Source organism: Bombina bombina, chromosome 10 (genome assembly GCF_027579735.1).
Source record: "Bombina bombina isolate aBomBom1 chromosome 10, aBomBom1.pri, whole genome shotgun sequence".
Classification (NCBI taxonomy): domain Eukaryota; kingdom Metazoa; phylum Chordata; class Amphibia; order Anura; family Bombinatoridae; genus Bombina; species Bombina bombina.
In genome coordinates, this window is record NC_069508.1 from 26,370,325 (window position 1) to 26,388,938 (window position 18,614).

Here is an 18,614-nt window from a genome sequence, read left to right on the forward strand (position 1 = left end):
TCCGATGTAGACACTTTAACCCTGTCACGAAAGGGTTAATAGGGGAAGAAAAAACAAAGATTTATTTTGTATTCAACACACACTTTTTTTTTTTTTTTTTTTAAACATTTGATCTGGTATTTCTAAGTTGAGTCTAGTTTCCATGAACAAACATTTATTGTAGCAAATGCACAGAGGGTTTGCTTGTGTGAGCTCGGAGCTGTTAGCTACTGGGCACAGCCAACGTGTAGAATGTGGTCACAGAACAGCAATTCCTAGATTCCTATTAAAAGCTGTAATGTTTCTTAAGCATGAACTGGGTGACTCCCAAACCAAAAACCTCTCACTGATTTGCATTTCGTTTCCTCCTTCAGGAATGTGCAAATAAATCTAAAATCCTGATGGTCGTTGGAAGCCTCATCAGTTTGGTTTCTTTCACACCATTAAAAATAATATATGAGGAGTTTTTACATAAGGAATTTATATATATAATTCCTAAATGTTTTTATTGACTGTCATGCAGTAATCCGTGGAACATAGTTTTCAATTTGGACCACCCGAAAATGGTGTAAGTCTCCAAGGACGTAGGATCAAAAGGAATAATTTAAATTAGATATTGAGATTGCAAACTGGTCTCCCACAAATCCATTTACCGAAAATCTATCTATAATACCGCTTGGACCTAGTTGTGGGTCAGTCACTTGAGTGTTCGGTTTGGGTGACGGTATGATTGCCAACGAATGATGATGCAGCAATCTGCATCATCGTTCGATATGAATGACATTTTGTGCAGATTCTCTAGTGACATGTGGTTTCATAGCTATATATTGCAAATCTATTGTCCTTACATTGTGTGTCCTCAACTAGAGTATCCTGGGTATCCTTTATTTGGATTTCCTATTGCTGATAAACCGAGTCTCCTCTTTCCTTGACTTGGCCTGGTCCGCGGATTCTGCTGCAACTTGCCCTCCTATTGCAAACCCTTGCCTGCCTGACCAGTCTTTGCCTAGTTATCTGGAAGGATAACCGCGTACCTGACCCCTTGCATGATTTGCTCATGCCTCCGTCTTGCCATTCTGCTCACTGTCCAATTCAGACAGATTGACGTGTATAATTGTGGCCTGGCTGAAAGTCTGTTGGGCTCTCCTACTTGGTACACTGAACCAAATACATACCCATTACTTCTCCTTACCAACTATGGGCAAGATTACATATGCGGCGTCGCCCACAAAAGCCGGCGATGCAGGTTTTTACTCTGTTTTGGTATCACATATACAGCGCCCCATATAAATGCGGCGCATATATTTCACACATAAGCTAACATAGAACCGCGTCGCAAATCGGCATCACATATTCAGTGCAACTTAGGATGTGAGCACCGTAACCCTCTGAATAGTAACTAACACCTAAAGCATGCGCAATATATATCTAACCCCCACCGCAAATAACTAATAAACTATATTAACCCCTAATCCGCCAACCCCCACATTGCAAAACATCTAAAATTAACCTATTAACCCTTAATCCACCAACCCCCACAATGCTACATACCTAATAGTGATTAACCCCTAAACCCCCACAACGCAATAAACTTAATTAACCTATTAACCCCTAATTCGCCATTAACCCACATCGCAACAAACCTAATTTATTAACCCCTAATCCACCAACAGCCCACAACGCAAATAACTAAATTACTAAGATCCCTAATTTAACACCCCCTAAATTAACCCCAATTACTTAAATCAAAAAATACTAAGTTACAAACAAAATAAAAAAAGCTAGCATTACTTAAAAAAAAACAAAAAACTAAGATTAAATTAATCTAAGATTACAAAAAATAAAAAGTCTAATATTACATAAAATAATAAACCAAATTATTATTAATAAAAAAATTAAACCTAATCCCTATGAAAATAAAAAAGCCCCTTCCAAAATAAACACCCCCTAATCTAATGCTAAACTATCAATAGCCCTTAAAAGGGCCTTTTGTAGGGCATTGCCCTAAATTAAACAGTCCTTTTATCTTAGAAAATACTAAGTCCCCCCTCTAAAAGTAAAACCCCCCACCCACCAAATCACCCAAATGTATAGGCATTGTCCTTAAAAGGGCATTTTACTGCCCTTAAAAGGGAATTCAGCTCTTTTTCAAAGGCCCATTAAATCCCTAATCTAAAAAAAATAAAAAAAATAATAATAATAAAAAAAAAAAAAAAGCCCAAGTCTAACCCCAGATAGGTACTCACGGTTGCTGAAGTCTGGCGGTGAAATCTTCTTCCAGGCGGCAACATCTATCTTCTTCCAGACACAAGCCGGCGCAGAGCGCGGAATTGAAGACCGGCCACGGCGGAGCCATGGAGCGTGGAGATCCTCTTCGTACGATCACTGCCGCACACCGAGGATTGAATTCGAATTTAAACGCGTACCTTGAATTCAGTCCTCAGTGTGCGGCAGTGATCGTACGAATTGGATCTCCAAGCTCCATGCCTCTGCGGTCTTCAGTTCCGTGCTCTGCTCCGGCTTGTTCCTGGAAGAAGATAGAAGATGTCGCCACTTGGTTTAGCATTAGATTAGATGGTGTTTATTTTAGGGGGGGGGGGGGGGTGCTTTTTTATTTTCATAGGGATTAGGTTTAATTTGTTTATTTTTTATCATTTGGTTTATTTTATGTAATGTTAGACTTTTTTAATTTTTGTAATCTTAGATTAATTTAATTTTAGGTTTTTTTATTTTTAAGTAATGTTAGCTTTTTTATTTGATTTGTTTGTAACTTAGCATTTTTTAATTTAGGTAATTAGGGTTAATTTAGGGGTTGTTAGATTAGGGGGATTAGTAATTTAATTAGTTATTTGCGTTGTGGCGGTTTAGGGGTTAATAGATTTATAAGGTTTGTTGCGATGTGGGGTTAATGGCAGATTAGGGGTTAATAGTTTTAATAGGGACTTTGCGATGTGGGTGAATGGCGGATTAGGGGTTAATAGATTTATTAAATAGTTTGCAATGTTGGGGTTGATGGATTTAGGAGTTAATACTTTTACTAGGTAGACTGCGATGTGGGTGAATGGCGGATAAGGGGTTAATAGTTTAATTAGGCATATTATGTTATAGGGTGTTGTCGGCTTAGGGGTTAATACTTTTATTATTAGTTCCAATGTGGGTTCGATGGCGGATGTAGGGGTTTTACGTGTCGGGTTTATTTTGGGAGGCGGGTTAGACTTTTACGGGAGATTTTACTTTTTTTTTTCCGTAGGCACTGGTAGTTTCTAAAGTGCGGTAAGTCACTGGCGACACCAGAAATTTGTATTTACGCTCATTTCTGGACATCGCTAGTTTATCAGACTTACTGCACTTTATGAACTGCCGGCAGGGTTTATGTGATACCCCGATGTGCGAGGTGAAATTACGGACGGCGCGGGTTTTAGCAGTTGTGCTGAAGCTTGCGCCGCCTATGTAACCTTGCCCTATATGCTGCTGGTAGGTGATAGCCTAAAGTATATCCAGGGGCTGTTGGTCAGTCTATCTATACTATGCAACTTAAGTACCTGGGTGCCCTTCTGGAATGACAAAAAAAATGCTACACAGTTAACTTTATTGCTGATACAGTAATATCAGGTCACGTTCATAATAATATGGCTCTTAAAATTTTACTTGAGGCCTACAACTTTTTAGATTATTATACATACAGTACATACATGCACATGAATCAAAAAGTAATGCCTCCACGTCTGTAATTTGTGATCCATTAGAGTGACTGTGAATGTTGATGTACGAAGTTAGAGGTGTCCGTGCCCTACTAATGTATGCTTTTGGTTTTCAGATTGAGTGAATACAACCGTGGATCTGAGGCCAAAACAAAGAGCTGTCATTGAATTTCTAATGAAAGAGGGTTGCACACCTAAGGAAATCCATAATCAGCTGAAGACGTGTTATGGGGACGCTGTAGTAGACAATAGTAACGTTAAGTGTTGGTGAAGACATTTCAAACTGCAGACAAGCCAAGGAGTGGCCGTCCGTAAACATCAGCCAGCAACAAATGTAAATGAATTGGAAGTAAATATCTGCATTCAAAATAATTATTTCAAAAGCAGTACTTAATATGTACTTATGTATGGAGAAAGAACAGGAAAAACAAAAACTACTGACCCTTTAAAATGTTAGCCCTGGCTACTAATTGGATTTTTCTAATTATAGCTTTAAATAAAATATTTTTGTGCTTCCTAAAAAGAAGTGTAGCTGGCTCCTCAGGTTTATAGATGTCTACTAAGTCTTCTATAAAATTTCTCTTCACACGTTCTAGCGCACACCAAATATACGTCACGCAAGTGCAAGTTCACGGTCTGATGTTTACGTACCATCCTTTAAGGCTACACTTTTTTTCTGTTGATGCAGTTACCATAGCCGAGGCGCTAGTTACTATTTTTTTCCTGACCGTCTGTTCTAATAAAATAAAAAAAAGTGTGAAAATTCAAACTAAAAATGCAGTTTATAGATCACTCTGACCCACAAACCACACGTCATAAGAAAAATGTTTATGGATTTTATTGAAGAGAATATTTTATTAAAGTATAAAATGAAATGACAGCTGGACTGCTAAACCGGCAACTGGCTCTAAATAAATGTGATTGCCTCGGTGTTCGTCACAGACGCAGTTAATGGTGCCAAGTAAAAGGGTTTCCATCAGCACATCTGAAATCCCACAGCACTTGCTATGGTTTTATATAGCAACTTTAGTGTTAAGATTTTTAAAGAGCCAATGGCAAAACCTGGAATTGACTTCTTTTAGTACAAACATAAGCAGACAAAAAGCTGTCTGAAACGGATTACCAAATAATTTTCTTTATTGTGCTATTATCATCCAATGGGCTATTTCTCAAGGTAAACACAATATTTATAATGTAAAATGAAATGATGGTCTGAAATGAAAATACTCTATATTGTTAGATAATTTTACTTTTTATCTAAATCCTTATTTTACTATGTGCTTAACTTTTTGGAACGCAGTCAAATTGATGCTGCCACCAAACTCCTATCTCGCTATCAATGCTGTTCCCATTTCATGTTTGAATGAGGTTTCTGTCATTTAGAATAGCTGTTCATTTTCAATTATTATGTAATCTTCAAAACAAAAAAATACAGGTATAAATCCCTAAATTCGTTATTCTAAAATCCAAACTTCATTTTATTTAAAAAAAAAAAATATTAAGATCAAGAATTGCTATTTTTCCTCACCTGTAAGCCACAATCTTCCCTGCCTGTGTCTTTTTGTTGTTAAATGAAAATAATAGTCTAAATGACATGATATTAACACTTGGTTCCATCCCCTTTCCAAATAGTCCAATTTTAAAGATGCAAATATTACAAAATCCAAACCTTTTCCAGTCCCAAGCAGTTTGGATAAAGGGTTTTCTACCTGTATATATGTTATAGACAATATTCAACAGCTCACTGTGACAGAGAGGTCAGCTGTAAATGTAGGTTTGGGACATTTGGAGCAGAACTTATGCCATATCAGTTATCTTTCTGTTTCTGAAACTAACAGCAGCAGATGTTATTCTTTATTAAACCTAGAGGGAATACTGCACCGAATAATGTTCTGGTCTGACTAAATCTCCAAGAATATGGTTTAGAATAATGTCTTGTTCATACTTCATGTATGTCATAACCAATATGCACCCAGGTGGAGATGCCAGAACAAATGGACATATTTCTGCACTTTAACATCCAAAGAGGATAGCATAGTCCTGGGTACCAGGGTCAGCCACGGAGTAACACAGTACCGGGTACCAGGGTCAGCCAGGGAGTAACACAGTACCGAGTACCAGGGTCAGCCAGGGAAGTATCACAGTCATAGGTACCAGGGTCAGCCAGGGAGTTGCACAGTGTCTTGGGTACCAGGGTCAGCCAGGGAGTTGCACAGTGTCTTGGGTACCAGGGTCAGCCAGGGAGTTGCACAGTGTCTTGGGTACCAGGGTCAGCCAGGGAGTTGCACAGTGTCTTGGGTACCAGGGTCAGCCAGGGAGTTGCACAGTGTCTTGGGTACCAGGGTAAGGCAGGGAGTTGCACACAGTCTTGGGTACCAGGGTAAGGCAGGGAGTTGCACAAAGTCTTGGGTACCAGGGTAAGGCAGGGAGTTGCACACAGTCTTGGGTACCAGGGTAAGGCAGGGAGTTGCACACAGTCTTGGGTACCAGGGTAAGGCAGGGAGTTGCACAGCGTTGGGTACCAGGGAAAGGCAGGGAATTGCACAGCGTTGGGTACCAGGGTAAGACAGGGAGTTGCACAGCGTTGGGTTCTAGGGTAAGACAGGGAGTTGCACAGCGTTGGGTACCAGGGTAAGGCAGGGAGTTGCACACAGTCTTGGGTACCAAGGTAAGGCAGGGAGTTGCACACAGTCTTGGGTACCAGGGTAAGGCAGGGAGTTGCACACAGTCTTGGGTACCAGGGTAAGGCAGGGAGTTGCACACAGTCTTGGGTACCAGGGTAAGGCAGGGAGTTGCACACAGTCTTGGGTACCAGGGTAAGGCAGGGAGTTGCACAGTGTTGGGTACCTGGGAAAGGCAGGGAATTGCACAGCGTTGGGTACCAGGGTAAGACAGGGAGTTGCACAGCGTTGGGTTCTAGGGTAAGACAGGGAGTTGCACAGCGTTGGGTACCAGGGTAAGACAGGGAGTTGCACAGTGTTGGGTAGACAGGGAGTTGCAGTATACTGGTTTAAAGGCAAATTGCTCTAGAGTGGTGCCATGCACAGTATTTTCCATTAGACAGTGATTTATTACACTATACCTGACAGGATACTTTTGTGACGATACAGCCAGAAGGCCAATTCTTGCTGGAATGTGAAGTTTGAGTGAATCCTACTTAAATAAAGATTAGACTAAGGGCTGAAGTCATTTTGACAACGGGCTTATCTGGACTTCATTGGATAACTTGGCTCTAACAATCAGTACTTTGGAATTGGATCTTGCCAGGATCAGCATAAAAAAAAATATACAAGGTTTGTTCTGACCAGGTCTGATCGTGAAACTAAACACTAAAGAAAATCCTTAAGAAATAATCTGGTGTGCACCACAGGATATGATCCAGCTAAAGAAGCACATAATGCAGAGATCACAATCCTGTTGTTAATAGACCACTTACTAAACACATTTTTGTTTATACAGAGGTTAAGAAAAACACACCTGACGTGTCCATTTTTTCAAAATTAAAACTGCATATAATAGCTCAATAACTCAGGACTCCACATTCTTAAATAACTCTTAAATAAACAGCCAGCAACTGAATACGTCTCACATACATGTTCATATTTAAGGTAAACCGTTCTTTACATTCCGATCATATTCTGAAAATTACAGCTCTACAAATATGCACAAAAGCCGGCAGATTCTAACGAATAGTTGTGCAATGAGCAGATTTCTGTATTGTACATAGATATACAGATAGCAACATAAGTACCGAAGCCGTCTTGTAGTAGCTGTGTCACACTTACAGTAACATAAAACACTAGCAGTTTGTAATATTAAATGTTTACACCAAGCAACACTACTGTGCAGCTAGTATTGTCAGACAGTGAAAATCCCTACAGTGTCTGACACTTGATTAAAGGGACATATTGCGGTAAAAATGTGTTCGAGCACTTTATTATTATTTATTTATACAACTAATATTACTTGCAAAGTTAAAGGGAAACTTAAGTCAAAATTAAACTTTTATGATTCAGAGCATACAGTTTTAAACAACTTTCTAATTTTCTACCATTAGCAATTTTTCTTTGTTCTTTTGCCATCTTTATTTGAAAATCAAGAATGTAAGCCAAGGAGCCGGCCCATTTTTGGTTCAGACCTGGGTTGCGCTTGCTTATTGGTGGCTAAATGTAGCCACCAATCAGCAAGCGCTACCCAGATGCTAAACCAAAACTGGGCTAAGCTCCTTAACTTGCATTTCTACTTTTTCAAATAAAGATACCAAGAGAAGGAATAAAAATGAATAGGAGTAAATTAGAAAGTTGCTGCTTTATCTGAATCATGACAGAAAACATTTGGGTTTACTATCCCTACTTAGGCATGATTTTCAACAAAGGATACCAAGAAAATAAAGTAAAATGTGATTTAAAAAAAAAAGTCAATTAAAAAGGCTCTTAAAATTGAGTGCTCAACATTAGCAATGAAAAGGTTAATTGTGACTCTTATGTCCCTATAATTTGCAATTTACCTTTATATTTATTCTGGTCCCTGTAGTTGAAGTCTTAAAACTATGGATTTTCCAGTCCTCTAAAACGGAAAGAGCCCACAGCAGCTTCACAAGACGAACCTTGTCACATATGTGTTCCCAATTTGCAATTGGTTATATTATCTTTTCTTCCGAAGCCAAATATGGAGATTTTGTTAACACAATAGGAGTGGCACACCCTGTCTTCATCAGACTCAAGTCTGGATTTGATCCTCCAAATAGGAAGTGTGGTAGGTGGAGTTTGACTATTGAAAAATGACTGCAGCAAACAAGGTGTTAATCTGTTCTAATAATGTTTAGACTTGGCTGATATCTTAATATATTTGAAGACTGAAGAAAATTCTCCAATTACAAGGTGTTCACCAGATTGGTCCCTTCCAAATAAGGCGTGAGGGGGAAGTTTGTCCACTAATCCTACGATTAATATTTTGACATTTTTCTTGCTGCTAAAAGACATTTGAAAGATATTGCCGACTTTAACATATTGGGAAAAAAAACAAAAACCTCATGAGCCTTTAGTTGAGAAATAAATTCTAGAGCTAAGAGAGACACCCAGTGGTTGGTCTCTAAAACAGAAAATAAAATTAAAAAAACATACCCTGCCTATGTTATTTTCGCATTATAAAATCACCCACACCCTGCACTGGGGAAGTGTGCTGTGAAAATCCCATACAGGGATGGAAATTACCACTAGTCCTGGACTATTACAAAATCTAGATATTGATGTCAGAAAACCAGAAGGTCCAATTAAAGTGATGGTTAACAATGATAAAGTTCCAATTGACAGCAGATGACAAATACATATTACCAATGTTTTTTTAATTTTGTACCTTCTGTTTCACAATATACCTTGGTAGTTATCTTTTTTTCCTTTCAGGATTCAGATAGAGCATACATTTGTAAACAACTTTCTAATTTACCGATATTAATTTTGCTTCATTCTCTTGGTATCCTTTCTTGAAGAAACAATGCACTACTGTGAGCTAGCTGAACATATTGGTAAGCCAACCACAAGAGGCGCATATGTACAGTCATCAACGAGCAGTTAGCACCCAGCTCCTGAGCCTACCTATATATGCTTTTCAACAAAGGACAGCAAGAGAACAAATAAAATAAGATAAGTCAATTGTAAAGTTCTTTAAAAATTGTATGCTATAGCTGAAAATTGGGTTTCATTTACCATTTACGTGTTCAGTATAGCTGAACACGTAAATGGTTTCTAATAAAATAAGATTCATATGTTTAATATTGTGTTATAGGAAATTGCCTGTTCTGTGAAAAACACCCATAAAAATGACTCACTATGTAGGACTGAGATTAAATGTCACTGAAATTAAATGTATGTAGTTTAATTTCAGTAATACAGAATTAACTTTCCAAACATAAAAGTAAAGTCCACACAATCTTAGTACACTACAGAGATCATACACATTCATTATTGAAAGTGACAGGGCAAAAAGTTGCTATGTAATTATGGATTACTCGTTCTGACAGTTGGCAACATGTCTTGTGTCACTGGCGTTGCACGAAAGCCCAGGAGACAGCAAATAAAGGGGCATGCACACGTGCCATATGTCTGCTGCACTTTTAGGGCTGTATTTATACAGCTGCAAGACTTCCACTTAAAAGGGACAGTCTAGACCCAAATTAGTTTAAAGTGAAAGTCAACCATAACATTTTTGAAATGCTAGGGTTGACGGTTGAAACAAATAAAAGGGCACTTTCATTCATGAAGTATAAGATACTTCATGCAGAAAGTGCCTTTATTCGTTTCAACCGTTCGCCGTTCTTAGCTGCTACAGCAGCCCACGTCAAAAAAATATTTTGCCAAGAGGTGACGTTTTCACCTCTTAGCCAATAGCCGTTCAGTAAATCCGTCTCCCATGGGCGCCAAAGCAGATTTACCAAACGGCTATTGGCTGAGAGGTAAAAATGTCTCCTCTAAGCAAAAATATTTTTTTTGCCGTGGGCTGCCGTAGCAGCTAAGAACGGCAAACGGTTGAAACAAATAAAGGCACTTTCTGCATGATGTATCTTATACTTCATGAATGAAAGTGCCCTTGATTTGTTTCAACAGTCAACCCTAGCATTTCAAAAACGCTATGGTTGAATTTCACTTTAATGACTTTTGTTACATACTAAAGAATCATCCTGCAACTGGTCCCACATCTATAAGCTTATAAGAAGTACATGAAACATTTAACATTTGTTTGTTTGTTAGGTGCCGAAAATGGCTGCCAAGCTAAGCCTACCTATTTTGTGTATTATCATTATTTATTTTGTAGAGCGCTAACAGATTATGTGCACTATAAAAATAGGCATGATTTGCAAGGTAATATTTATAGGGATCAAGTCAATAGACGAGCGAGGAAGAGAGGTAGATTTGGGTGTCATCAGCATACAAGTGATATTAAAACCTGTGGCACTTTATTGAGGAACCTTATGAGGACGTATAGATTGAGAAAAGGACCAAGGATAGAGACTTGGGGTACGTCAACAGTGTCAAAGGCTGCAGACAGATCAAGGAGGATTAGCAGAGAGAAGTGTCTGGCAAAATCTTGAGCCGAGAGAGATATTGTTTTAGGAGGTGGGGGTGGGCGGACAAGAGTATTAAAAGTGGAGAACAGATGTTTTGGGTTTGAAGAAAGTAATGTTGCTTATAAAAGATTAAAGGGCAGAATAGTAGGAGAAATTGTCTCCAGTGTCGCTCAGCAGTACGGGAACATCTGTGTAGGAAGCATATCAGAGGAGTATGCCAGGGCTGAGGATGAGTGCGTAACTTCTGAGTTATGGTAGGAGGGGCCAAATTGTCAAGGGCCGATGTAAGGGTGGAATTGTAGTGGCAGATTGGTCAGGGCAGGAAAAGGAGGAGATGGAAGAGAGCTGAGGTTTAAGAGAGAGTGAGAGCTGATCTAGTGACAATGCTTCTCTGGAGTTTGGTGTGAGGGGGAAGAAGGAGGGAGTGATGTAAGGGAGTGATGTTGCAAGTGAGAGGATTGTCAGAAAGAGGGAATTTGTGACGTTTGAGAGAGTGCATCAGTAGCTGGGAGTTAAGTATGTTAAGCTTCTCCAATCAGGATCAACTCTTTTCCTACTCACACACGCTGATTTGTGCATGTGCAATTTGAAATAGCCAACTGAAAAATATTAAACGTGCACTGCTAAACTGTCATACAAGAAAACAGCTAACGGGACAAGAAGAAAGACGTGGGTGGAGCTTGGCGGCCATTTTTGGCTTTTAACCAATGATGATTATTTAAAAGTCTCATGCACTTCTTACAAGTTTATAGATGTGGAACCCGTTGCAAAATGCTTGTCTGGTAGGTAGCAATAAGTAATAAAGAATACGTATTGTGTCTAGATTGTGCCTTTAAGAAGCAGCTGTCTAAGACGGTGGCTTCCTATGATCAGAGGTAAGCAGAGTTAAATCATCCCGGACTGATTATTCTGGGCAACCAAAAACCTCTCTCTTTAGCAATTGGTTGTGAGACAACATAGAGGCGGGGCTAAACAAGCAAATTCTTGCGAAATAATTGCAGGCAGCATATGCGGTTTTCTAATTCCCCAAATGAAGAGAGACTGAGACCTTTATCAGCCCACTCAACCGTTAAATACAGTAGAATTGCATAAAAAAAACAATGAATAATAAAAAGACAATTCAATAGCACTGTCTGAATTTCAAATGACAATTTAGGTACTTCTGTTTTCCCTGCCCCTTGTATCATGTGACAGCCATCAGCCAATCACAAACACATATGTCCACAATGTGAGCTCTTGCACATGCTCAGTAGCAGCTGGTGCCTCAGAAAGTGTGCATACAAAAAGAATGTGCAGATATTGATAATAGAGCTAAATTGGAAAGTTGGTTTAAAAATTGCATGGTCCACCTGAATGATGAATGTTTCATTTAAAATTAAAAGGAGCTTTTTCAAACCGTAAAAAAAAAATATTTCTATCTGTATTCATAGCAGTCTGTTGTGCATTATAAAAATTGGTTTACATAAAACTTTAAAAAGGGACAATACACACAACCATGTACATAAAAAAAGCACTATTTAAAGGGACACCGTAGTGAAACATTTCCATGTTCTTAATTCGTTAGACTTACGTAGTGCGATACAAAGTCCATTTAAACATGAAAAAAAATAAGAAAGATTTGTAAAATGATTTTGAAACTGTAAATAAATGTTTGTGCACAGCTCGTCCCTAGGGACACAACGCTCAATAGCTAATAGGAACTACAGATCTACTGGTTGAAAGTGACAGACCTCCAGCAGCAATGTCATAACTTGCAATACGTATAGCGCTCCTGCATCACAATTATGTGCTGTTGTGCCATCAATAGTTAAACAAACCGTCCAAAATAACTTTTACACAAACATGTTACACTATATTTTCCTTTCAAACACAATCAAAGAGAGGGGGGGGGGGACAAAAACTTACTTCGTGTGAAAAAATGTTGAATTCTCTCTTCTTTTTGAGAATACAATTGGCAATGTTTTCAGGTCAATACCAAACTTTTTGGCTCTGTTTTTTAAAGAATTTATCTAAAAATGATAATGAAAACAAGTCAAATTAAGAACATACGCAAATATTTATACTTACGAAAAAAGACGATACACAAACTTTTTTTTAGCATTGTTTTGGTCACAATTTAAAAAAAATAACAAAACTGTACTGGAAATGTTAAATTTTTGGATTTTTATTTATTTTTAAGATTCACAGAAACTTATAAGCAGCGAACATTTTATTGCCAATACTGTGAGGATACAGACATTACATGAACCACTGTACATTTATAGCTCCTAAATGCATGTGCATGAATAATGAACCCGCAAATGAACAGCTTGTGCACACAGTAAAGAGGTTGTGGTCAGATGGAGGAAAAAAGGGTTAAATATTTTTAATGGAAGTCTATTTACTTTGTTATTTCTTGGTGGTGTTTTGATATGTGAATCAAAAGAAATAATATTCATCTTTAAAAGGCATTAGCCTCTCTTTAAATTAAATACGAGTGAATAAAGCTTTATCCTCTTTTATATAACCTATCATAAACACTTAAAGGGATAGAATGTCAGAACTGAAATGTGTGTGGGAAGATTTAAAATGTGAAATAGAAGCATTTTTTGCACTGGGGGCTAGCTGAACATATTGGTAAGAGGTATATATGTGCAGTCACCAATCAGTACAACTCCCAGCTCCTGAGCTATGCTTTTTAAACAAACAATACCAAGAGAACAAAAGTGGTTTAAAATTGTATGCGCTATCTGAATAATGAGAGAAAATTGTGTTTGCCATTTCTTTAAGAATATATAAATATTATGCTGTCATGCAAAGATGCATTTTTAAGTTAATAGAATATACATTTCATATCTTACAGATGAATTTGTGGTCTTTATTTTACACAAACGATCTCTGCCGGCACAGCCTACGGATCTTCCAGCATCTTCCAAAAATCTGTAATCTGGTAGTTAAACAGAGAGCAGATAAATACATAGAGCAACAGACATTTTACAGCATATGTTTAACCCCCGGGGGGGTGCTTATGACGCTAGGCACGCCCTCCAGTCCACGATCCCATTCAGAAAGCGCCTTTGGCTTAAAGGGACAGTCTACAATAGAATTTTTATTGTTTAAAAAGATAGATAATCCCTTTATTACCCATTCCCCAGTTTTGCTGAACCAACACTGTTATATTAATACACTTTTTACCTCTGTGATTACCTTGTATCTAAGCCTCTGCAGACTGCCCCCTTATTTCAGTTCTCAGTGCAGACTCATAAATAACTCTACAGGAGTGAGCACAATGTAATCTATATGACACACATGAACTAGCGCTAACTGTAAAACTGCAAAAATGCACCTTCTGACTGTCCCCTGATCACATGACTTTTTATTTATTATCTATTGACTTGCATTTTGTACTATGTTGAGCTAAATCTTAAATAACTCCACGGGCGTGAGGACAATGTTATCTACATGGCACACATGAACTAGCAGTCCCCTATTGTAAAAAGCAAATACAAAAGCATGTGATAAGAGGCTGTCTTTAGTGGCTTAGAAACAGGCAGACATTTAGAGTTTTAAATGTTATAAATTATATTATTAAAACAATGTTAGTTGTGCAAAGCTGGGGAATGAGTAGTAAAGGTGTTGTCTATCTTTTTAAAAAATAACAATTTTTGGGTAGACTGTCCCTTTAAGTACAGCCAAAAAGGCTAGGACGTTCTATGCCGTCCTAAGGGCGTTAAAGTCCAGTGCGGTTAGGACGGCATAGAACTTCCGAAGGTCAGGAATGGGTTAAAGGTGCTTTCTATTCAGAACACACACAATATTACCTTAAAGGGACATAACAGTAGGAAAATGAATACTTTAATATGTTACAGCATGCTATGGAGGTCTAGGCCAGTAAGGTTGCTGAGATCAAGGTGTTTGAGCAACCCCCCCCCCCCCCTCCATCCAGCTCCTTTATCTGCCTGTCAAATCCCCTCAGCAAAGTCATCACACACTTTGGAGGTGACATCACTGACACTCACTACCCACTATTCCCACCACTGATCAAACCTGCAGTGCAGGGGAATGGCTGATCTGATTCTGTGAGAACAGGTTGTCATGCTGTCAAAAGCAGAAGTTTGCATGACGACTCCATTCTCTTCATGTGTATGAAAGCGGTTAAAAATGACATGCTTTATCTGAATCATGAATGATTTTACTGTCCATTTAACTAAGAAAATGAAGTTTTCCAATTCTAAACACTATGTGTACACTGCAGATGCCATAAGCCTAACCCTGCCACATATAACTGTCCCTAATTGCCTTAAAGAGGCAGTAAACAGAGATTTGTATATAAAATGTTTAGTTATCTGTAATTAAACAACTTTGCAATATATTTTCAATATTTATTTTGCTCCCTTTTCATGTAATCTGGCTCTGAAAATTAAGTACTTTCTAATTATTAGAACTTGGAATGTACACTGTCCCTTTAAGCACAGATAACATAAAACCAAATATACTAGCGCAAGGTGGAAGTGACAGAAGAATGAAATAGAAAAGGAAAAAACCTGCTATTAATACGTTTGATGAAAAAGATCAAAGTCCTAATTCACAGTATGATATATCCTACTGATTATAAATGTGATCCAATCTGTGCAAGTCTCAATTGGAGAAAGTCTTAAAAATGTCAATGAAGGACTTTTATTAGACAGTCACATACAAATGTAATAAGTTATTTGTTCGAAAGTATCCTCCTTACATGTGGTTAGTCCCCGAGACCCTTTGAAGCATGAATTCATTAGTTGGTTAGTATGTTGGAACCACGTTTGGAGATGCAGCTCTTTGTGCAATCGAAGCGTTTACTTTCTTCAATATGTCATCAATCTACAATAAAATAAAAACAAAGCGAATCCCTGAATCACTGTAAAAACATTTATTTTGATAAAAGCTAAACTTCCATATGCACTTACTTAAAAGTACAGGAAATGTATACTTATTACACACACTTAGGAGTCCTCTACGATAGTCCTTCTGGTGCCCTCAGAAGAAATCCCTCCAAAGAAGAGAAGTCCTTTATTAGGTGTGCACTCCCACAGGGGCTCGTATCTTCTGCACCTGGTGTGATCAGATGCAACCCTACGCATTTCATATACCATTAATTGGTCAAATCCCTGATAAGAAAGTCTGCCTGGGTTTGGATTAGGGTAGCATGTGATCTAAGGGCTAGCACTAAGCTCGAAACGTAGATTGTGTATTTGTTGGACACTGTATACGCTAATGGGATAAAGGTTCATTTAATTTTATCCGCTGGAGGTTTAAACAATTTTTGTTGCAGCAGGCTTGGTAAGCCTTCTCCGTGCTGGAAGTGTGATGCAGTTACCTACCTCTATTTGATAGCATCTGATCACACTAGGAGCAGAAGATACGAGTACCCGTAGGAGTGCACACCTAATTAAAGACATCTCTTCTTTGTAAGGATTTCTTCTAAAGGCACCAGGGGGACTACAGTAGTGGACACCTAAGTGTGTGCGATAAGTATACATTTCCTGTACTTTTAGGTAAGTGCATATGGAAGTATGGCTTTTATCAGAATAAATGTTTTTTATCGTGATTTGGGGATGCACTTTGTTTTTATGTTGCTACAGATAACAGAGGAAACTGCAAAATAATGCCATTTTGCTAACAAATTAACGGTGGCTAGCTGTGTCTACTAAAGTAAAAAGTACGGACCACCTACACCGGTTGTGGAAGTGAATGTCTATTGAAAAACAGCAGCAGCAGCAAAATGGTAATAATGCATTCAAAACATTTGCAAGCTCAGCTAGTATGTAAACATGCAGTGCTGCAGAAAAATCAAGTACATACAAGATGTTTACGGACAGTTCACTTACCACTTAGTAAATTCATTTCATCAAACTTGTGGATGGGAACAAACTCTGTCTTGTCTCGGACCCCATTACAGTTGATATCAGTTTTGTGCCTCTTCACACAAGATAAACTGTGGGCAGAAATAAAATTAGCATTTGATAACTAAGAGGATTACAAAATATTAGAATTGCATGATCCAAAAGTGCATAATAAAAAAACAATGCAATAGCACTTAGTCCGAATTTTAAATAAGCAATAGATAATTTTCTAACAAAATTTCCTTTCATTTGCTGGCCCCTGTACCATGTGACAGCCATCAGCCAATCACAGCCAATGTACAATACGTATACACTGAATTTTTGCACATGCTCACTAGTAGCTGGTGCCTCGGGAAAAGTGCAAATAAAGACTGGGCACAATTTGAGAATGGAAGTACAGAAGAAAGTCTTAAAACTGTATGCTCTCTCTCAATCATTAAAGTTTGATTTCATCTCATAACTGGATATCGGGATTTGCTAAGTCCTGTGAAAAAGTTAAAACTTAACCTTACCTGCAGGAATATTTCATACATCGAGGACACCTGTACTTCGCTTCCTCGCTACCGCAGGTCTCACAGCTATATTATACAAAAATAGAAATTACTGAGATGCCAACAAAAGTAGTGCTCATTAAACACACACACGTCATTTTATACTGATGGTATAAATATTTTAAAAGGGACAGTCTTCTTAAAAATTGTTATAGTTTAAAAAGGTAGATAATCCCTTTATTACCCATTCCCTAGTTTTGCATAACCATAATATACTTTTTACCACTTTGATTACCTTCTATCTAAGCCTTTGCAGACTGCCCCCTTATTTCGGTTCTTTTGAGAGACTTGCATTTTAGCCAATCAGTCCTAACTCATAAACAACTCCACGGGAGTGAGCCCAAAGTTATGCATATGACACACCTGCCATATTATAGTTCACTCTTGGCGTTGCTCTTAAAACCAAAAGGTGTCTTATTAAGAAAATTAACAATGTAATAATGTTAAAGTGTAGCAATAATTTATGTAAAATAATTTTCTGAAACATTTTTATTCACATACATTTTAATTGTATATATAACACTTTAGACTGCTAGAACAACACTGAAAGTGGTTTTTTTTTTGCTACTTTCAAATTATGTTCACCACTCCAATATATTAATGGGTATATTTTATCTATAGGTTTAGCAGATTCTGTATTATTTTATGCAGATGACTCACTAGACCACTATTTTAATAAATATTAGAATAAAAGAACTACTAAATAAAGGGAGAATGCTATGACTACTGAAGCTGGAGAGAGTGAATTAACAGATTAGCAAATAATACTCAATGAATCTGGTGAGGATCAAGTCTATAACTGGGACAGAGAGCAATTATTTATTGTTTATTGGTGGTGCAACCCCGGCAGCCAAGAGATTAACCATTGCACTTTAAACTGACCTAAAAGACTACATGGACACATTAACCTGTTGGTGGAAGTAATAGTATGCTGAGGATATACCTTGCTTCCATGCCACTATCTGCAGCATATTTACACAATATTATGATCAGACACTGATACACACCACATATACCGTTACTATTCTCACCTTTGCAGGGAGATCTTTCTCTTCCGACAAAAGGGGACCTGATGATCCAAGCCCCCAGTACACCCCAGTAACAGCTCCATAGCTCACCCTGTACACAACACACGTGCGCTCCACTTCCTGCTTGTCACACACCCTCAGCAGGAAAGGGCGGAGCTGTAGCCGTGGCAACGAGTTACACGTACAAACTAATATGGAAGCTGACATCTTGTGGCTGGCGAAGACATTTTCTGGATGGCAAGTTGTTTTATTATCTACGTTATTGTTCTATGTGACAATTAATAATAGTTGCTATTTAACTATCAAGTATGTCAAGCAGATGTATCTATATACACGAAATATGTGCTCTATAACTTTCGCTCGCATCATTCCCTTTTTTCCAATTCTGTCTCATACAGTGGGTCAGGGTGTGAGAAGAACGATCACAGTTT

General features: G+C 38.1%; 1 protein-coding gene across 1 annotated transcript in view; it reads right to left on the minus strand.

The window, feature by feature from the left end:
- The window catches only part of ZNHIT6 (zinc finger HIT-type containing 6), a 75,692-nt gene extending 57,378 nt beyond the window's left edge, over positions 1-18,314 (minus strand). Inside the window, exons 1-5 of the mRNA XM_053693892.1 lie at positions 18,187-18,314; positions 17,117-17,182; positions 16,590-16,696; positions 13,584-13,669; positions 12,649-12,752 (exon numbers count right to left, since the gene is read on the minus strand). Of these exons, the coding sequence (XP_053549867.1) occupies positions 12,649-12,752; positions 13,584-13,669; positions 16,590-16,696; positions 17,117-17,182; positions 18,187-18,266 (443 nt within the window). The 5' untranslated portion in view covers positions 18,267-18,314. The remainder of the gene's footprint in view (positions 1-12,648; positions 12,753-13,583; positions 13,670-16,589; positions 16,697-17,116; positions 17,183-18,186) is intronic.
- Positions 18,315-18,614: the final 300 nt, after the last annotated feature.